General features: G+C 36.2%; 1 protein-coding gene across 9 annotated transcripts in view; it reads right to left on the bottom strand.

Moving 5' to 3' along the window:
• ZNF280D (zinc finger protein 280D) overlaps positions 1-18,841 on the bottom strand; it is a 117,340-nt gene that overhangs the window by 94,392 nt on the left and 4,107 nt on the right. For 3 of the 9 annotated variants that reach the window (XM_023616825.2, XM_070236119.1, XM_070236105.1), the window contains exons 2-3: positions 1,733-1,778; positions 1,555-1,621 (exon numbers count right to left, since the gene is read on the bottom strand). In XM_023616825.2, the coding sequence (XP_023472593.2) occupies positions 1,555-1,621; positions 1,733-1,735 (70 nt within the window). In that variant the 5' untranslated portion in view covers positions 1,736-1,778. The remainder of the gene's footprint in view (positions 1-1,554; positions 1,622-1,732; positions 1,779-18,841) is intronic. The other 6 variants (XM_023616827.2, XM_070236114.1, XM_070236124.1 and 3 more) reach the window with 2 other exon arrangements.

Raw genomic sequence — 18,841 nt, 5'->3', positions numbered from 1 at the left:
ATTCTTTTGTAAATTTAAAATTTTTTTCCATTCTATAAAAGTATGTCACAAATCATTTCCTGGTCTAACATTATTTGATTGTTTAGTAATCCACCTACGAAAAAAAGGAGGCCTTCTCACTTTCCTAAATGACATAAACAACATGAACTGAACCTTTTCTTTTCTAAACTATACTGTTTTACTAATTATGTGGAGTTCTTCAAGTCAAATGACTAAAAATATTATTATATGTCCAAGGCCAACCTGAGCTCCTTGAGAGTGCATTTCCCTCTACACATTAGATAGGCAGTATGCGCATAGTATATAATTATCTATGGACTAGGAAACTAGGCAAAGTCAAGCAATGTCTAATTTTTAAAAGTTAGGGAGCCAGCCCTGATGGCCTAGTGGTTAAAGTTTGGCTACTCCACTTCAGTGGCCCAGGTTCAGTTCTCAGGCGCAGAACTTGACCACACCATTAGTCTGTTAGCAGCCATGCTGTGGCAGTGGCTCAGACAGAAGAACTGGAAGGACTTACAACTAGAATATACAACTAGACACTGGGGCTGTTGGGAGAGGGGGAAAAAAAAGGAGGGGAAGATTGGCAACAGATGTTAGCTGAGGGTGAATCTTTCCCAGCAAAAAAAAAGCTCAGCTGCTACATTACAGAAAAAAACAAATTAGGGAAACCCATTATATAATGATAATAAAAGTATCATTTATTTCCAGTTGGTGTATGTTATGGGCTGAATTGTTTTTCTCCAAAATTCATGTTGAAGTCCTTATTGCCAGTACCTCACAATGTGACTCTACTTGAAGACAGTGCTTAAAGAGGTAATTAAGTTAAAATGAGGTTACTAGGGGGGCTCTAATCCAATGTGACTGGTGTCCTTAAAAGAAGAGATCAGGACACAGATTAATGCATAGAGGTAAGATCATCTGAAGACACAGGAAGCAGATGGCCATCTATAAGCCAAGGAGAAAGGCCTCAAACAGATCCTTCCCTCATGGCCCTCAAAAGGAACCAACCCTGCAAACACCTTGATCTTGGACTTCAAGCCTCCAGAATTGTGAGAAAATAAATTTCTGTTGTTTAAGCCATCCAGTCTATGGTACTTTGTTATAGCAGCCCTAGTAAACTAATACAGAAGAAAAAGGTCTTCCTCATTCTTTTTAACTGGGCACTGCCATTGTCAATACATCCAGGATATACTACTAAGAAAAAATTTTTAAACAGCACATAATAGCTTTCTGATTTTTTTTGAAATAATTTCTTTTTCATCTATGCGTAGAAGAAACATATGTGATTACGTATAGCGAATTGATAACAGTAGTTATCACTACTCTTATCTAGTAGTGGTAGTGATACTCCACTAGGCATAGGGAGAACACACTTCATTTCTACTTTATCCACTTTGTGATTTACATCATTTGTTTTCCTGTGAGCATTTGTTACTTTAACAATTTTGTGTTTCTGTCTTTAAGAAAATGCGCCTACCTCTCATCCTTTCTCCTGAAGCAATTATCAGTACAAAAGCCACGTATACTAGTACCAGTCGTGGCAGCAACACTTACTTTTCAGCTGAAAAAGGTTGTCGCCCATCAAGTTGCAGTTGACTTTCTGTAAATTGTCACCTAAGTACTGACACATGATATCAGTCAATTTTACGAGTCACTTTAAAGAATGCCAAATATTGAAACACGAACTTGGGATTCAGAGATTCTTGGATCTAATTTTGATCTCCAAACTCACCATGTGACTCCAAACAAGGCAGCAAGTTATATCTCAGTTTTCCTTCCTATAAAATAAAGATACCTAGTATTAGAGTGGATTTCAATAAATTAACTGTGTACATATTTAATCTTTTTTCCTACAGAAAGCTCAATTTTTAAGTTTGATATATTTGACATATACATACACTTCACTTTACATAATTGATTCACTCCTGAATAACCCAAATTTAGTACTAGGTAAAATGGTGATTCTATTAAGCACTTAGTACTTGAAGAAGGCTGAATTAAAAAACTACAAATAATTTTTAAGAGCATCCTTTTATAAAAACCTCATAATGTATTGTTTTCATAAGTCTCAACTATCAAATGCTAAGTGACATTAATCTTTGTTACCTATTCTTCACATTTCAGATATAAATGTAATTATTTCCATAAGAAAACATAACTTTAAACTTTAGTCTATATTTTTCTGGGTTTTTTTAACAACAAACTTACAAGGAAAAGAAAATTGGTTGAATATATTTCATCATAGATTAATTCATTCAAAAAAAACTGCCCATTGCCTCTGTATACAAGACAATGTGTTAAGATCTAGGGAAAAAACAAAGATGAATAAGTCATAGTCCTTGTCTTCAGACATTTACAATCTGGTACGTCTATAATCCTTTGGGTTTTAAAAACAAATGCTGTTAGGATAGACATTATCCAAAAAAAAAAATTTGAATTGCTTTATTTAAAACAAGAATTTGTCTTCTGCATTCTGACACATATACAACAGCGTAAGTTTTACAAAACATACAAATATTTTGAAAACTGTTTTAGTTATAAAGCAAAACAGGTCAAAAATTAGGCATCCGAAACGTAAAATATTGAAAAACACAGCCAATTCAATCTTCACATTCCTCTTTATCCTCAGGCTGACAAAAGCAAGTTTTCCTGCTTTTTAATTTCCAAGTTATTTGGACTGAATCAGTCCACAGAGGGAAAAACATTATTTTAACTTTAGAAGTTACTGCTATAAATGTTTGAACTACTATCACAGGAGTCACTAGTGAATCTTGTGTCTAACTAAATGCACCAAGTTCTAAGGTCTATTTAAATCTCTTTAACTCAATTATGTGAATAGAGCTTGTTCTTACACTAAAATCAGTGTTACGTGTATATCAAGAAGATAAATTAATGACAATTCTTTCTCAGCATTAAGGATCTACTAGTACCAAGAATAGAGAATTTTTTAAAGTGCCATAATTATAGAGCCTATATATGAGACTCATATATAATAATTTTTTTTTTTTTAAGATTTTATTTTTTCCTTTTTCTCCCCAAAGCACCCCCGGTACACAGTTGTATATTCTTGGTTGTGGGTCCTTCTAGTTGTGGCATGTGGGACGCCGCCCCAGCGTGGCCTGATGAGCAGTGTCATGTCCGCGCCCAGGATCCGAACCAACGAAACACTGGGCCGCCTGCAGCGGAGCGTGCGAACCTAACCACTCGGCCACGGAGCCAGCCCCATACATAATAATTTTAAGTGATCATATAAATATCTCTTAGCAAAACTCTAAAATTAGTATTCAATTTACAAATACTCAATTAATGAATGACTTGTCCATATGAACAAGATATCCATTGCCTATGACTAGAGATGATTCAAAATTCAGTTCCTCAGGACGGCCGGGTGATGTAGCAGTTAAGTTCACGTGCTCCGCTTTGGTGGCCTGGGGTTCACCAGTTCCAATCCTGGGCATGGACCTATGCACCACTTACCAAGTCATGCTGTGGCAGGGATCCCACATATAAAGTAGAGGAAGATGGGCACGGATGTTAGCTTAGAGCCAATCTTCCTCAGCAAAAAGAGGAGGATTTGGAGGTGGATGGTAGCTCAGAGTTAATCTTCCTCAAAAAAAAAAAATTCAGTTCCTCAATTTCACTAGCAACATTTCAAATGCTCAAAGCCACACGTGGCTGGTGGCTACTGTATTGGACAGTGCAGCCACAGCACACTTCTATGCTTATCTAAAGAATCATTGCCATATTTTGTCCTGGTTAGAAACATTTTCATGGATTCCTCTGGCATCTCAATCACTGCAGCATCCCAAAACTATCACCATAAAAACTCCTCAAGTCAGCACTTCAGAATTTTGTTAGAAGAGCATGGAACTCTATGAAGGATTAAATCAGCTGCCACTGAAGTGGAATATCCAGCAAAGATATGCAGTGGGGATCTCAAAGCTTCAAAGGTCTCTAGCTTCTGCAGCTCAGAGTTGGCTCCAAAATAGCCAGAAAAAGAACACTCTATTTCAGCTAATGACTCAGGTAGAAATTTCATGCCCATGTTTAATACACTTATTTCTATGGAGAAAAATACGAATTACAAGTAACTGACTTTTTTTTTTAAAGATTGGCACCTGGGCTAACAACTGTTGCCAATCTTCTTTTTTTTTTTTTTTTTAAGGATTGGCACCTGGGCTAACAACGGATGCCAATCTTTTTCTTTATGTTTTTTTCTGCTTTATCTCCCCAAAACCCCCCTGTACACAGTCGTATATCTTAGGTGCACGTCCTTCTAGTTGTGGGATGTGGGACGCCGCCTCAACGTGGCCTAGACGAGCAGTGCCACATCCGCACCCAGGATCCGAACCCTGGGCCGCCGCAGCAGAGCGTGCGAACTTAACCACTCGGCCACGGAGCCAGCCCCGTAACTGACTTTTTAGAACATAATGTAATTCATCCATTTTTGGAGATTGCTCACCACATAATTATAAATTCCTATTTTATTATTTTTTTGTTTCAGCTTTTATATATCTGAAATTAAACTATATCTTAAAGGATTTTTTCTACAAAAAAACTTTTAAATCAATGAAAAAATGTGGGTTTAAATTTTTAATTGTTTGAAAAATTCACTTTTATCCACTGATAGATATCACCTGATAAAATGTCGCTGTGTTAAATAATAAAGGTAATGCATCTGATCTAGTACATGGCACACATTATGGCACAGTTATGTTATGTACTAGATATAGTCCTATTTACTCCATGACAAGGGAAAAGATTAAGCAGTTCCACAAACCACAACTGTAGAGTCTGAACATAAAATCGAGCCCTAGACTAGAAAGCAGAAGAACCAAGTCATAGCCCCAGCACTCCCACAGCTTTCAGTCACGTCACCTTACAATTCTGGATCTTGGCCTCTTCAACTGAATGACCACTAAGGTTTAATTCAGCTCTATACTTTATAATTTACTGTACACTTTAAACACTTTTTAACCATAAACAGTAAAACTTGGTGAAGAATGAATGCCAGGTTAAAATTCTGACTCAACCACTTACTAGCTGTATGAACTTGGGCAAGTTAGTTAATTTCTGTGCCTTGCTTTACTATGTGTGTGGGTATATATATATATATATATATATTACTTATTTCATAGAGTTATAATGAAGATTAAAATGAGATAATATACATAAAGCACATAGCTTGGTGGCTGGCACAGAAACCACTCAATAAATCTTACTCTTTTTTTTTTTTTGAGGAAGATTAGCCCTGAGCTAACATCTGCCACCAATCCTCCTCTTTTTCGCTGAGGAAGACGCCCTGAGCTAACATCCACGCCCAACTTCCTTTACTTTATATGCAGGATGCCTACCACAGCATGGCTTGACAAGCGGTGCGTAGGTCCGCACACAGGGATCCGAACCCGCGAACCTCTGGCCACCGAAGCAGAAGGTATGAACTTAACTGCTGCGCCACTGGGCCAGCCCATTACCCATTTTTAACTCTGGGCTAAATCCCATGTTAAAGAACTCTAAGAACTGATCACAATTTTGTTATTATACTGAAATTTACAAGCTATCAGCTGAGCATTTAAAAATCATTTTATTATATAAGATCTCCATTACAACAGTATTTCTCATGATGAAATTTTAGGTTTATGAATATACCTTCTGGAATGTGGCTATCAAATGTATCGTGCCATATTTTCATTTTACTAAAGCATTTATAAACTAGTTAAAACACAAATAACATAAACTTCAAGTCCTCATTGAACATTATAAATACTACAATTTATCAACATTGTTAAATTATATACTACTAATCTCATAGAATAAAACAAGTAGCTAATTCAAAAATACCAACATATAAAAATTTACATTTGGATAAAGTGTCTTATACCATTTCCACTAAAAAAAAAATTTCATTCTACATGCATACCTGTATTTTAACTTCTAAAAAAACATCCTTTTTAAAAAGGAGTAGGCGAATACAAAAGTGAATACAAAAGTGAATGTGAGGAATATGGTGAATGGTTAAATTTTCCATCTCCCCAGACCCCAAAAGTTAGTTATTCAATAAAACAATCCAAGAAACCACATTAGAAAGTTAATCTTTGTTTTTTCTTCTCATCATAAAAATAAAGTTTTAATTGGGGATTGCATTCCTAACTAAGATGTTGGCAACATTGGGGCCAACCCAGTGGTACAGCAGTTAAGTGCACACGTTCTGCTTCAGTGGCCCGGGGTCCGCCGGTTCAGATCCCGGGTGCGGACATGGCACCGCTGGGCAAACCATGCTGTGGTAGGCATCCCACATATAAAGTAGAGGAAGACAGGCATGGATGTTAGCTCAGAGCCAGTCTTCCTCAGCAAAAAGAGGAGGATTGGCGGCAGATGTTAGCACAGAGCTAATCTTCCTCAAATAAATAAATAAATAAATAAATAAATAAGTTCTCCAGTTTAAAAAAAAAAAAAAAAAGAAGTTGGCAACACCAAAACCAGATACGATTAATTTAATATAAAAGGGAAAATATAAAATAAAAATTAATATAATCATTCCAAATAATGAAAATTTATGTTCAAAATAAGTAAAGCATATACTTAAATCAAGTTCAACTCGCTCATAAATTTAGTCTAAGATTAACATGCTAGCTGTAAGCAACACTAAACCTTTAACAATTTTATATACTTGGAAGAGTTTTTCAGTGGAATGATTTGGATGACACAGGGTCATTGGAACACTTCATAAAAGTTTGATCTGTCACTTTTCCCTCTCACAAATTTCAAAAAAAAATCAGGCATTCAAATCATTCCACAGACTTGAAAGCTTTGGTTTATGTTCTATTCCATTTTATAAACAATTCTTTAGTTTTTGTCACTAATGGCATGCTGCAATGGAGTCTATAATTTTAGAATTCTAATTCCAAAGGAATAGAGCTTAAAGGATTCAAAGTGGGTTCTTAACTATGAGTAACAACCTGCTATTTCCAACCCAGGTTTTGTAACCTCTCAAGAATTTCCAACTGTTCCAAGGAGATACTCAAAAATTAATTTAAATTTAATTTTCATTATCTTAAAAATATACACGATCTTTTGAGGAAGAAGAATCATTTAAAAAACTGTTCTATACCATCTTTATATCCATCATCTACTGATTCCATCATGGAAATTAACTGTAACAGGATTAGAAAAGCAGAGAATGATATCTACTTTGGCACTTTAAGACAAATCACACAAATAGAAACCTTAAATCATAAGCAATAAACCCATATATAATGGAAAGAGAGACCCACAACTAAAATTTGATTTCATAAAATTCAGGTATTTAAATATGAACTTTCATAAAGAAATTATTAAAAATTTTTATTTACAAACATTAAACAGATGAAATTTCAAAACAGTATTTCTTCTTTTTATGCCTATTTTCTTAATGCTTTATTGTTAGAAAACTAAGTATCCATCCTTTTTAGAATCAGTCCAGTTGTTATCGTTAAAAACCACAGACTTATTCTCAAGAAGGGCACATTCCAACCACATAAAATGCACTGTTAGAAACACCTCATCACTAGCAGCTAAAGTATTGCAGACAAAATACTAGGTGATCATAAAAACTTTAGATGTCACATCAAATCTCACCCAATTTCTGAAACACTCTAATTGTTATTTTAAGTAAAACTCTGCCTTCTGAAAATGGTCATTCCAAGAAAATGAGAAAAGGACCTAACAAGGGAGAATATGGATATAGATAGTTTAATTTTTCAAGTAAACCAAAAATTTCAAATGTCACTTTTAAAAGATTATACATTCAGGAATCTTCACAGTGAACAGGCAAACAGAGAAGGGGAAGCCTTGGGACTCAGCCTTGAAAGCAGCAGCCTACAAACGAGATCAGAACTAGGAGAGGAAATCCAGGTCTTGAAAGAAGCTGACCTGGCTGTTTCCAAGAATAAGGCCCAAAGAGCAATTAGACCAGCTTCTGCTATCCACCTCCTAACCTGGAGAAAAAACTTCATTCTCCGAAGGTGGAGAATCAAAGAATTACCACTTTTATTCACGGAAATTAGGAGAAATCCAGATGGATTCCTTAAAGTCTGAAGGGGATCAGAATATGCCACCCCAAAATATGCCACTTTGGCATAAGGATTGTTTTGGGCTAAAGGGAATTAAGAAGTGGAAGAAACAGAAAGAGCTCTCTGCCTTCCCTATCTGTCTAAAAGCAGGACATAAATTTCCCTCTTCCATACCAGGAATAGGAAAAACTACCATTATCACTGGAAACAGGTCGGCACCAAAATGGGTCTGCACAAACAAACCTGACTAAAATAACCCTTATCTTCCATTAGTTTCCCCTATATATTTACCTTTCCTCTATTTACCACTCCTAGAAGACCAAATCCCTTTTCCTTTGTCTTGCCACTTCACAAATTAACCACCCTTTGTTAAAATGGTATAAGCCCCCACATCTAACCACCTCTTTTGTCTTTTTTTCTCTATGAAGACCTCCATAAAGATAAAAATTTAAATGTTAACATCAAATAAAATTTGCATACCTATTTTAATCTGTCTTTTTATCAGTTTAATTTGCAGGTCCCAGGTACTTAACCCAAGAGGATAAAGAAAAAGGTTTTTTTTTCCTCCACTACAAGCCAAAACAATTCTCCAAGTTAGTAAGGTCAATCAGGATATTCTAAAGACAATGAAAATACTTCATAACATAAACAATTAAGACTTAAAAAAAATAATACACTTAATCATTTCCTATCTAATGCAAGGCACAGTCTTCAGTGCTGCATAGAAGATGAAAAAAGTCCCTACTTCAAGAAGCTATCTGGTAGGGCGATTATGATAAATACAGAAATATCATACAAAACAGGGCATGGTAGGTGTAATAATAAATACTAAAAGTGCTATAGCAGAGGTTCTTGATAAGGCATTGGGGGAACCACAGAAATAAGAAATATGCAAAATGTGCACAACTTGTACTTTTTATGGGAGCATCAAATTCTCACAAGGATCTATGAACCAAAAAGGCTAAGAATCTGTAGGTCAGGGGTTGGGGAAAAAACAATCAGATCTAGCTGGGGGATATGGAAATGCCCCACCATGGAAAAGACATATACATTAATCCTTAAAGAAAAGATGTTTTCATTAGTTTTTTTAAGTAAAAATGTTCACTGAACATGCTTCAAATATACAGAAGTGTGTGAGTAAAGAGTATGAATGCTTATTCCCTCCCCTCCCCTACCCCCAATCCCACTCATCAGTTTGGTATGTGATGCAATAGATAATAAGAGTGATTAAAGACACAGATAGGGTAATGGTTCAGGGATAACAAATGCATCCCAATGCCTTATATGTCTTACCGTATAAAGGGCCATATCCATAACAAGGATTTGGATAAAGACCATACTATGTGCAGATTAAATTTATAGATGAGTAAATAGTATAATGCACATTAAATAACAAATGAGGCTTTCAAAAGAACTTCACAAGCTAGAATGAATAGTAAACTATAGCACAAAATAAGTTTTGTATTTGCTCAAAAAACAAAATTTACAAAAATATAAATTGAAGATGTACTACTTATCAGTTTTGGTTACCACAGATCTAGCAAGTCAGAAGGTCATTCATTGAAAAAGTATATTTATTAAACATGTACTATGTGCCAGATATTGCCAGGCAGGAATACAATGATGATCAAAAATTAAGACACAGGTCTTGCACTCATGAAGCTTATAGTCTAGACAGGGACAAACACTCATAAAAGAGATGTAAACTGACAATGGTTAAGTGCTATGAAGCCTATGGGTATGGAATTTAAATTCAGAGAAAGGAAAATTAGGTCTAGTTAACAATGAAAACTGGCTTCCCTAAGAAAGCAATGATTACGTTGTTATTTGAAGAATGAGTTGAAGTTAACTAGGCAAACAGGAGAGAGAAGAGAGCATTCCAGGCAGAAGAAACAGCATGCGCAAAAGATCTATGGCACAGCAAATACAAGAAACTGAAAAGAAACCAGTGTGACTGGAAAAGAAGCAAGGGGGTATATTGTAGGAAGTAAGATAGGAGTCAAACAATGCAGCACGTTGTAGAACATGCTAAAGAATTTTCTCCTTATCCTAAGAGCAGTGGAAAGCCACTAAGGAGATTTTAAGCAAGAACTGATAGGATCAGATTTGTGATACAGCGTCAAAATAACAGAATTTGAGTATAAAATCAAAGAGATGGCGGTTTTATTCTATTCTGTCCTAATCAATCCCCACTTGGAATACTGTGTATTGGCTACGACTGTTTCAACTATGAGTAACAGAAAACCCAACTCAAACTGGCTTATGCAAAAGAGAATGTATTGGCTCACTTACAGAAATAGCTACAGGCACAATTTAAACAATGATATGTGAACTCGATTTTTCTCTCTCCATTCCTGAGCTTCACTTCCTCTATGTTGATTCTATCCTCAGAAGGGGTCTCCCATTGTGAATGACTGTAGCAGCTCCAACTTAACACCTTCCAAGATTGAAGTCCAGGACAATGATAAGAGCACCAGTTCTGACTGGAGTTAATTGGTTTGACTGAAGTCATACGCCCTTCCCTAAGCCAATCCCTACTGTTAAGGGATTGTGACAGGTTTAGTCCCAGATCATATGCTCCCCCTGGTACCAAAAGTAGAGACCCAACCAAAAAGAACACAAAATAAAGACTGGAGGAGGGGATGGTTCCCCAAAGGAAAATCAAGACATCTGTTACCAAGGTAAGGGTGAACAGATGTTGGGTAGCAAAAATAGATATCCACCACAAGGAATCAGAATCAGAGCTTTGTCTAGGTCAAAGAACTAAAGATAATTAACCTAGGAAACATGAGATGGTGGGGCAGGGATGGTAGAAGTGAAAGCTGTTACAGATATTTTAAAATTTGCCATGAGAAAGAAGGAAAGTGGGTGACTTGTTCTTTCTGGCTCAAGTGCTAACAACAATAACAATAGTAGTAATATTTACTTGTTTTGAGTAACCTAGAGAATTTAATTCCTGGTGTTGAGCTTCAAAATAACTACCTAATTCATTACATACTACTGTAAGATATTATAATTATAAATTATATTATCTATAATAATTATCATTACCATTAGCTAACATTAATTAAATGCATACATTATTTCATCTAATCCTCAAAAAACTCTATGAGATAGACACTATTATTATCCCCACTTTACAGCTGTGGCAACTGAATTCTAGAGGTTAAGTACCTTGCCCAAAGTACTACAACTAAGCGGTAAAGGAAGGATTCAAACCCAGGTACTTCAAAGGCCAGAGATTTCAGTCCCATGCTATTTGTCCTTACCAGGAACAAGACCAAAATTACAGAGAGGCCGATTTCATCTAAATATAAGTACAAAACAATTAGCAGTTAAAATATCAGAAAAGCAGGGGCCGGCCAGGTGGCACAGTGGTTAAGTTTGCACGTTATTCTCAGGGGCCCGGGGTTCACCGTTTGGATCCCAGGTTCGGACACGGCACCGCTTGGCAAGCCATGCTGTGGTAGGCATCCCACATATAAAGTAGAGGGACATGGGCACGGATGTTAGCTCAGGGCCAGTCTTCCTCAGCAAAAAGAGGAGGATTGGCAGCAGTTAGCTCAGAGCTAATCTTCCTCAAAAAAAAAAAAAAAAATCAGAAAATGAGGTAAACTTGAGATGTGAAAGATCATCAATGAAAATTATGAAAAAATTCAAGCATTATGTAATTGAAAATGGTCACTTTCAAGATCCCCATCCTCCCAACCCTAATATTGTAAACATATTCATCTAGTAGAGGTATGTTAATTTTTGTCTAGAGTGAAAGGCAAGGCAGATTTGTTATTATTTCAGTAAAAAAAAAAAAAATTGTCCTAATTGAGAATGTTGAATTATGAAACTTCATTTTGGAATTATGAATAAAATATTTTGGCAATCAATCTACTATATTCAAATATTCTCTAGAAACATTCGAGTATAATAATGAACGAAGCAGTTGGGTTGAAGCTCAATACTGAAGATGAAAATCTTGAGTTTATTCAAAGTAAGCAAATTCCTGGAGAAAAAGTAATAGTTGATAGTTTTAAACATAAATTGCATTTTAATTAATAAATCTGTTTGATAGTTTAACTCAGCACTCCCAACGATATCAAGATGTACATCACAGACACTGATTCAGAGCAAACATCTCAAATATCAATCATCATGATAAACCAACTTTTTAGAATTTTGACAATTTTCTTAACACCAAATTTTTTAACATTAGTTAGTAGAAAGGCTGTGCTTCAGTAGACTGCTCAAATCTGCAAATCAGTCTAAACCAACAGTCATCAAAAGCTTCTATGTACAAGAACACTTCTTCTTCGCAACAAGGTATTTGGAAGCTCTCTTTGCACCACCTCCTCATCGAAGTAAAACTCCCAGCTGGTCCTGATCATTTGCTCTAGTTATTACTACCCACTCTGTCAGTCAAAACTGAGCTGAGCACAGTAGGGCAGCTACCACATTTTCTACTGCACAGTATTCTGAAGCTATCCATCTGAAGATCCCAATAACCCTCCCAATAGCCAGATCAACCTACCCTTCCTTTACTTTCATTTTCCTTATCTTCCATCTATTAACCCAATTTCTTGAAATATCCTCCTCAATAATTTTCTGCATACCGACTGACTGATTATCTACCCACCTCCTCCCTTTTAACTCTTCACCCATATTCTCTTTCTCCTTAAATAATGTAAAATCAGATTTTCCATAAAGTTTAGACCTCAGCCCTACACAAATTGTTCCCTAAAAGACAGATCTAATAAATTGCAGTCTTAGCTGTCAGTTCTCAGTAGCAATCCATAAAATCATCAAATATTGACGTCCAACCCTGACTTCTCAACTATAGTCCAGTCCTTCATCTCTTAACTGCTGAAAACTGCTATCTGGATACCTAAACGCACCTCAAATTCAGTATTTCCCGAACTGAACAAAATTTCCCCTCAAGAATTAGCTCTATAGTATTATTCATAATAGCCAAAAAGTGGAAATAAGCCAATGTTCATCAAGTGATAAATGGATCAACAAAATGTGGTATATTCACACAATGGAATATCATTCAGCAATAAAAAAAAATGAAGTCATGATATGTGCTACAATACAGATATATCTTGAAAACATTTATGCTAAGTCAAAGAAGTCAGTCACATATTGTATGATTCCATTTACATGAAATGTCCAGAATAGGCAAATCCAGAGAGACAGAAAGCAGATTAGTGGTTGCCAAGAGCTGGGGGGAGGGGAGAATAGAGAGAGGCTGCTTAATGGGTAATGGGTTTCCTCTTGAGAAGCTGAAAATATTCTGGGATGAGATTGCTGGCTGTACAACATTGTGCATGTACTAAATGTCACTGAAGTGTACACTTTAAAATGCTTAAAATGGTGAGTTTTATGTTAGGTCAATCTTACCCCAATTTATAAAAATTAGTTCTACCCTTGCACTTCTCTTTTTCTACCAATGAAACTGTTATCCTTCTGATCTTGAGTCCTTGGAATTTTTTTCAATGTCTCCCTCTTTTATTCATCATATCTAATCAACTCCCCAGTCCTATAGAGTCTTCCTTCAAAATATCTCCCACAACCACCCTTGCCTTTCCACTCCCTAGGTACTTATTCAGGCCCTTAGAACTTCATACCTATAGTAATAGATTTACTTTATAAGATTCACTTTGTACTCGATCTCTCAGCATCCAGATCTATCTGCTTTGGTCCATTCAATAGAACCACCATATTAACAATTTTCTAAAATAATGCTTTCATTGTGTCACTTATCAATTCTAAACTCTTCAGTAACTCTCCACCAACCCATGCAGAACTGGGTTATCCTAGTGCTAGAAGCTTCCAGGGTACAGTGAGGTGCGCAGAATAGGCCAAATGCTCTAGGAGCTGGCATAGGAGCACCCATGGTTGGTGCTGCCAGGCTGCAAGGCTAGTCCTGAGATGTCCAGCCCAAGAGAAGAGTAACCCTGAGATAGAAAAGCTGAGGGTGAAGTGAGGGAAGACCAAGGCATCACATCTTACAAAATGAATATACAGCACCCAGTACCCAGTATTACAATGAATGAGATGATCTTTTTCTGAGACTCAGTTTCCTCATCTGTAAAGGATAGATGATAATACCACCCATCTCAAAGGAGTATTTACTTTCAGGATGAAATACGATAACTGTGAATACACCTTATAATCTCTGAAACACTACAATAAAAGAAAGATTAAAAAGATATCTCGTGTTATAACTTCTTAAATGAGCAAAACCACTAACAATGTACTGTCAAAAAAGTAGGGCCAATTTTCTTATTTACTTTTTTCTATTCAATAAAGTTGGGAGATCTATTACTTATTTTTCCCCAAGGAACTTAATAAAGTCATTTCCATGTTGTATTTTGTTTATGAGGGCCTTTTTATCAGCAGCCAGTAATCCTGTATGGTTGAAAGCCAGATAACTGTAAACCTTGAATAGGAAAAGCAAAATGAGTGAGTAAACAAAGCAGGAGATAGGGATTTGGATATACCTGAAACTCCCAGACCCCTCCTAGGCTGGCCCTCCAGGTCTTGCTTCTCAAATGTGCCAAAGGTAACAATTACCCACAAAATAAGGAACACACAGGAATGGAGCCTAGAAGCAAGGAAATTATTTCATAGACTAATGATCTTTGCTTTAGCTAACAGCCCTCAACTGAAAAGCATTCAGGCAGTGGCCATGCTGAAGAAATCCCAAACCCAGCCAAAAAAAAGTGTGGTTGATTAACTTCTAAGGATGGAATCTTCACCTGTCAGTCCACAAACCTCAACCTGAGAAATTTACTATATATTAATTTGCTTAACAATGACTACAATAAACCCACTGCATATTGATATAAATATCTTTATTAAAAACAACTATACTTTCCAAAAAAAATTGAGAGGAGTGGCATTGTTTTACATTTTTGCAAATTTCATTAATATCTGTCTAAATAAAGACAGGACTCTCTTATCTGCTTCTTCATCCAATCTGTTGCACTATATTGCGGTGTTGAAGTGAGGAAAATCCAGACTCATAAGATAGGTAGGTGGTAAAGAGAGGACCCTGTGAAGACTTGAAAGCGTCTAAAGTCCCCAGACCACTCTTAGAGAACTACTACACTAGAGAAACCAAGTCAAAGCCTTTGTTTAACAAAGAGGGCCAAATTACTATACTGGCCATATTAGCTGGCCAAAAATTTTGTATATAATCCAGAGTAAAGTAATAATTTTTTTTTCTCCTTTATCTCCCCAAACCCCCCCCGTACACAGTTGTATATCTTAGCTGCACATCCTTCTAGTTGTGGGATGTGGGACGCCACCTCAACTGGCCTGACAAGCAGTGCCATGTCTGCGCCCAGGATCCCAACCCTGGGCCACCGCAGCAGAGCGTGCGAACTTAACCACTCGGCCACGGAGCCGGCCCCTAAAGTAATAATTTTAAACTGTTAGAAAATAATCAAGCGATGAGTACAACAGTAAGAAAAAGCATTTACTGAGCAGTAATTATGTATAAGGCATTGTGTTTAAAAATGCAAAGAAGCAAAACGTACATCATTCCAAAAATCACACTGCATTCATCATGGTGTACTAAACTAGAAAAGCAGAAATGTTTGCAATAAAAATGATAGAAATAAAAAATATTTTTTATTTAATCCAGTTCACCAACAACCCTAAATATTGCACCCTGATCCTCCAGGGTTCCAGTTAATCATTTTTAACTATGGAGGATATCTGAAGGTAAAGTTTGGAAGGAAGAGGGAAAAAAATGGTAACAAAATTATTTTAGAACAAAAACCTGAAGGAATAACTTTCTAACTACTACAAGCATTCATTAGCGATGTAGTGCAAAAGGTTGAAAAACCTCTCTGTAGTAGGAGAAGCAGGCAGGTTTAATGCGTGTGTCAGAAAGGGGTAGAGCTCTATATCTAACTGACCAGATTAACCACTAACCTTCAATATACTATCAGGGTCCATAGTAACAATTTTAATGGTGGTTTTTTTTTTTGAGGAAGATTAGCCCTGAGCTAACATCTGCTGCCAATCCTCCTCTTTTTGCTGAGGAAGACTGGCCCTGAGCTAACATTCGTGCCCATCTTCCTCTATATGTGGGACGCCTACCACAGCATGGCTTGCCAAGCGGTGCCATGTCTGCACCCAAGATCCGAACTGGCAAACCCCAGGCCCCTGAAGCAGAACGTTCGAACTTAACCGCTGCGCCACCGGGCTGGCCCCCAATGTCAGTTTTTGATTTTCCTGCTTGAGCAGTTTCAGTTGTAAAGACTGATGTTTTATGATTCATTGTTTCCTAGAGATCTTCAAGTAACAACAGGAAAATGTATTTATTACTTTTAAATAGAACAAAATTCATTCTATCCTACAATTACATGAGTCTATAGAATTCTTTATAAATCTAAGATACATTATGGGATCTTGGTGATTTATTTTTCTCACATCTTGAAACATTTTGCTAATTTCATCATCCTAGGTGTTATTTCATCATTGTTCATCAACTACTCCCAACTGTGCTTTAAAAACAACTAAAATAATAAGATAACAGAACAATGATTTAATTGTCAAGAAGGATATTGCAAGAGTAAAACAAATCATCACTAATGCATTATCCTTCATTTTTATCTTTCCTTCAGTTTTCTTATTGTTTCACACAAAATATTACATCAAACTTCAAAAAGGTATAAACAACTGAAGACATCATCTTTGTAGTCTGTGTCAGGAAGGAAAAACTTTACTTCTACCCTTTTAGGTTGCAGTAGCTAGGGGCCTGTGAATTAAACTAACAAATGACAGATTAACAGGAGAAAAAGCACCCAATTTTTATTAATATTTACATACACAGGAGTTCACAGAAAAGAAGTAAAACTCAAAGAAGTGGACAGACTCAAGGGCTTATATACCATTTTAACAAAGGGGATTTGGGCTTTGAGAGACAATATATCATGGGAAAGTAACTAGGAAATATATGGGAGAACTAATAGAAGATAAAGGTTATTTTAGTTAGGTCTGTTTATGCAAACTCAACTCCCTGCCAACTCTTCATCTCAGGTGTCACTCTTCCCTTCCTGGTACGAGGGGAAATACCTTCACAAAGGAAACGTATGCCCTGCTTCCAGGCAGATAATGGCAGGGTAGAAAACTCTTCCTCTATCTGTTGATTCTCAATTGCCTTTTGCTAAAAATAGTCCCATGTCAAAGTGGCATATTTTAGGGTGGCATATCCTGATCCTCTTCATCTGCTTTTAGTTTTCACTGAATAGCTTAAGAACTCAGAAGTTTTTATTTTCTGCTCATAATGGAACAGAAGAAAACTGACAGAAGAGACATTTCACAATTATCAGATGAATGCAAAGACAGAGAGCAAGCACTTCTGACTCTAAGGATGACAGCGAAATTCAGACTGAGTCTTCAGATCAGATATTCTAGATAAATTTTCTCAAACTCAACAATGAATGAGTGAACAATATATTTCGAAAAACTAAAAGGAAATACGGTATTCTCATTTGGCAGAAAGGATTTCATCATGCAATATTTTTACAAGAATGTAGACCATTCTCTTGCTAAAAGGACATGTGACAGTATTCTTCCATCTTTCATGTCTGTGTGCTAAAGTTTAACTTGATATAGTTCATAAGCAGACAAGTGTTGAATGCAAGCATACAGAACGGTGACCAGAAGGAAAGAGATGATGTGGAAATTTTTTAAACTCACTGGATTAATTATTCTAATTGGTGTCCACAAATCTAAAACTAAAAATATCTTACAATTATGAAGCAAAGAAGACAGCTCTCCTCCCTTCAAGAAAATTATCAACCATCAAATTTTCAAAAGATTCTTCAAGTATTGCATTTGATGATGCACATGCAAAAAGAAGACCCAAAAGGAAACATAAGGTACAACCTAGTAGGGAAGTATTTGAAATCTCAAATCAGTCTTTACAAGAGGAATATGTTTGAGGTTCATGTGTGACAGCTGATGAGCAGTTAGTCGCATTCACACAATGTTGTCCATTTCAGGTACCTATACATATACCTCCACAACTTGGAAAATATAGAATAAAAATATGGGCAACTTGTGACAGAGAAACATCCTAAGCTTGGAAGATGCAGAAACACATAGATTCAGAAAAGGGGTGAGAGCAGAACCAAGTGTATTACAAGAACTGACAATAGAATTTAAAAACTGTCAGAAACACAACTTGTGAGAAATTTTTTATAAGTTGAGAATTGACTTAGTATTGTCCAGTAAGAAATTTTCCTTAGTTGGCAATATCAGGAAGAAAAGGGTTGAACTTCTGTGAATTTTCACAAATAGAAAGCAAGAGAAGTCAACTGCACATATCCGGATTTCAAAGATTCGATGACTCTTACTGACCTGAGAAAAACTAGTTACTCTTCTCAGCTCAATGCATCCTCAAGCATCAGTGAATTCAAAAACCCCTACATAAACTAACCTCAAGAAAGCTGTACTACGAAAAGACTAAAGGAAGGGTAGATACACTCATTAAGAAGTCAGTACCTACATGTGCAAAAGAATGACTTGAAGATGATGGTCTAGGATTGCAATTAGCACAGAAAACACTTTGATTGTATGGGGAAAGCTTTAATTACAAAACCGTAAGTTACCAAGAATATTCCTCATGCAAATAGGACAAGAACTTGCAAGAACTAGGAAGAGAATTTTATCTTCCCTCTAACCACAATATTCCTTTGCACAGGTCTCACAGTGGGAAGAATAAAGGAAGCTGTTCTTCGTGTAGATACAAAAACTTTAAAAAAAAAAAAAAGTGTACT

The sequence above is a fragment of the Equus caballus genome, chromosome 1 (genome assembly GCF_041296265.1).
Source record: "Equus caballus isolate H_3958 breed thoroughbred chromosome 1, TB-T2T, whole genome shotgun sequence".
NCBI classification, from domain to species: Eukaryota; Metazoa; Chordata; class Mammalia; order Perissodactyla; family Equidae; genus Equus; species Equus caballus.
The sequence above is the reverse complement of the archived record's forward strand: the minus strand, read 5'-3'. Positions and strand labels throughout refer to the sequence as shown.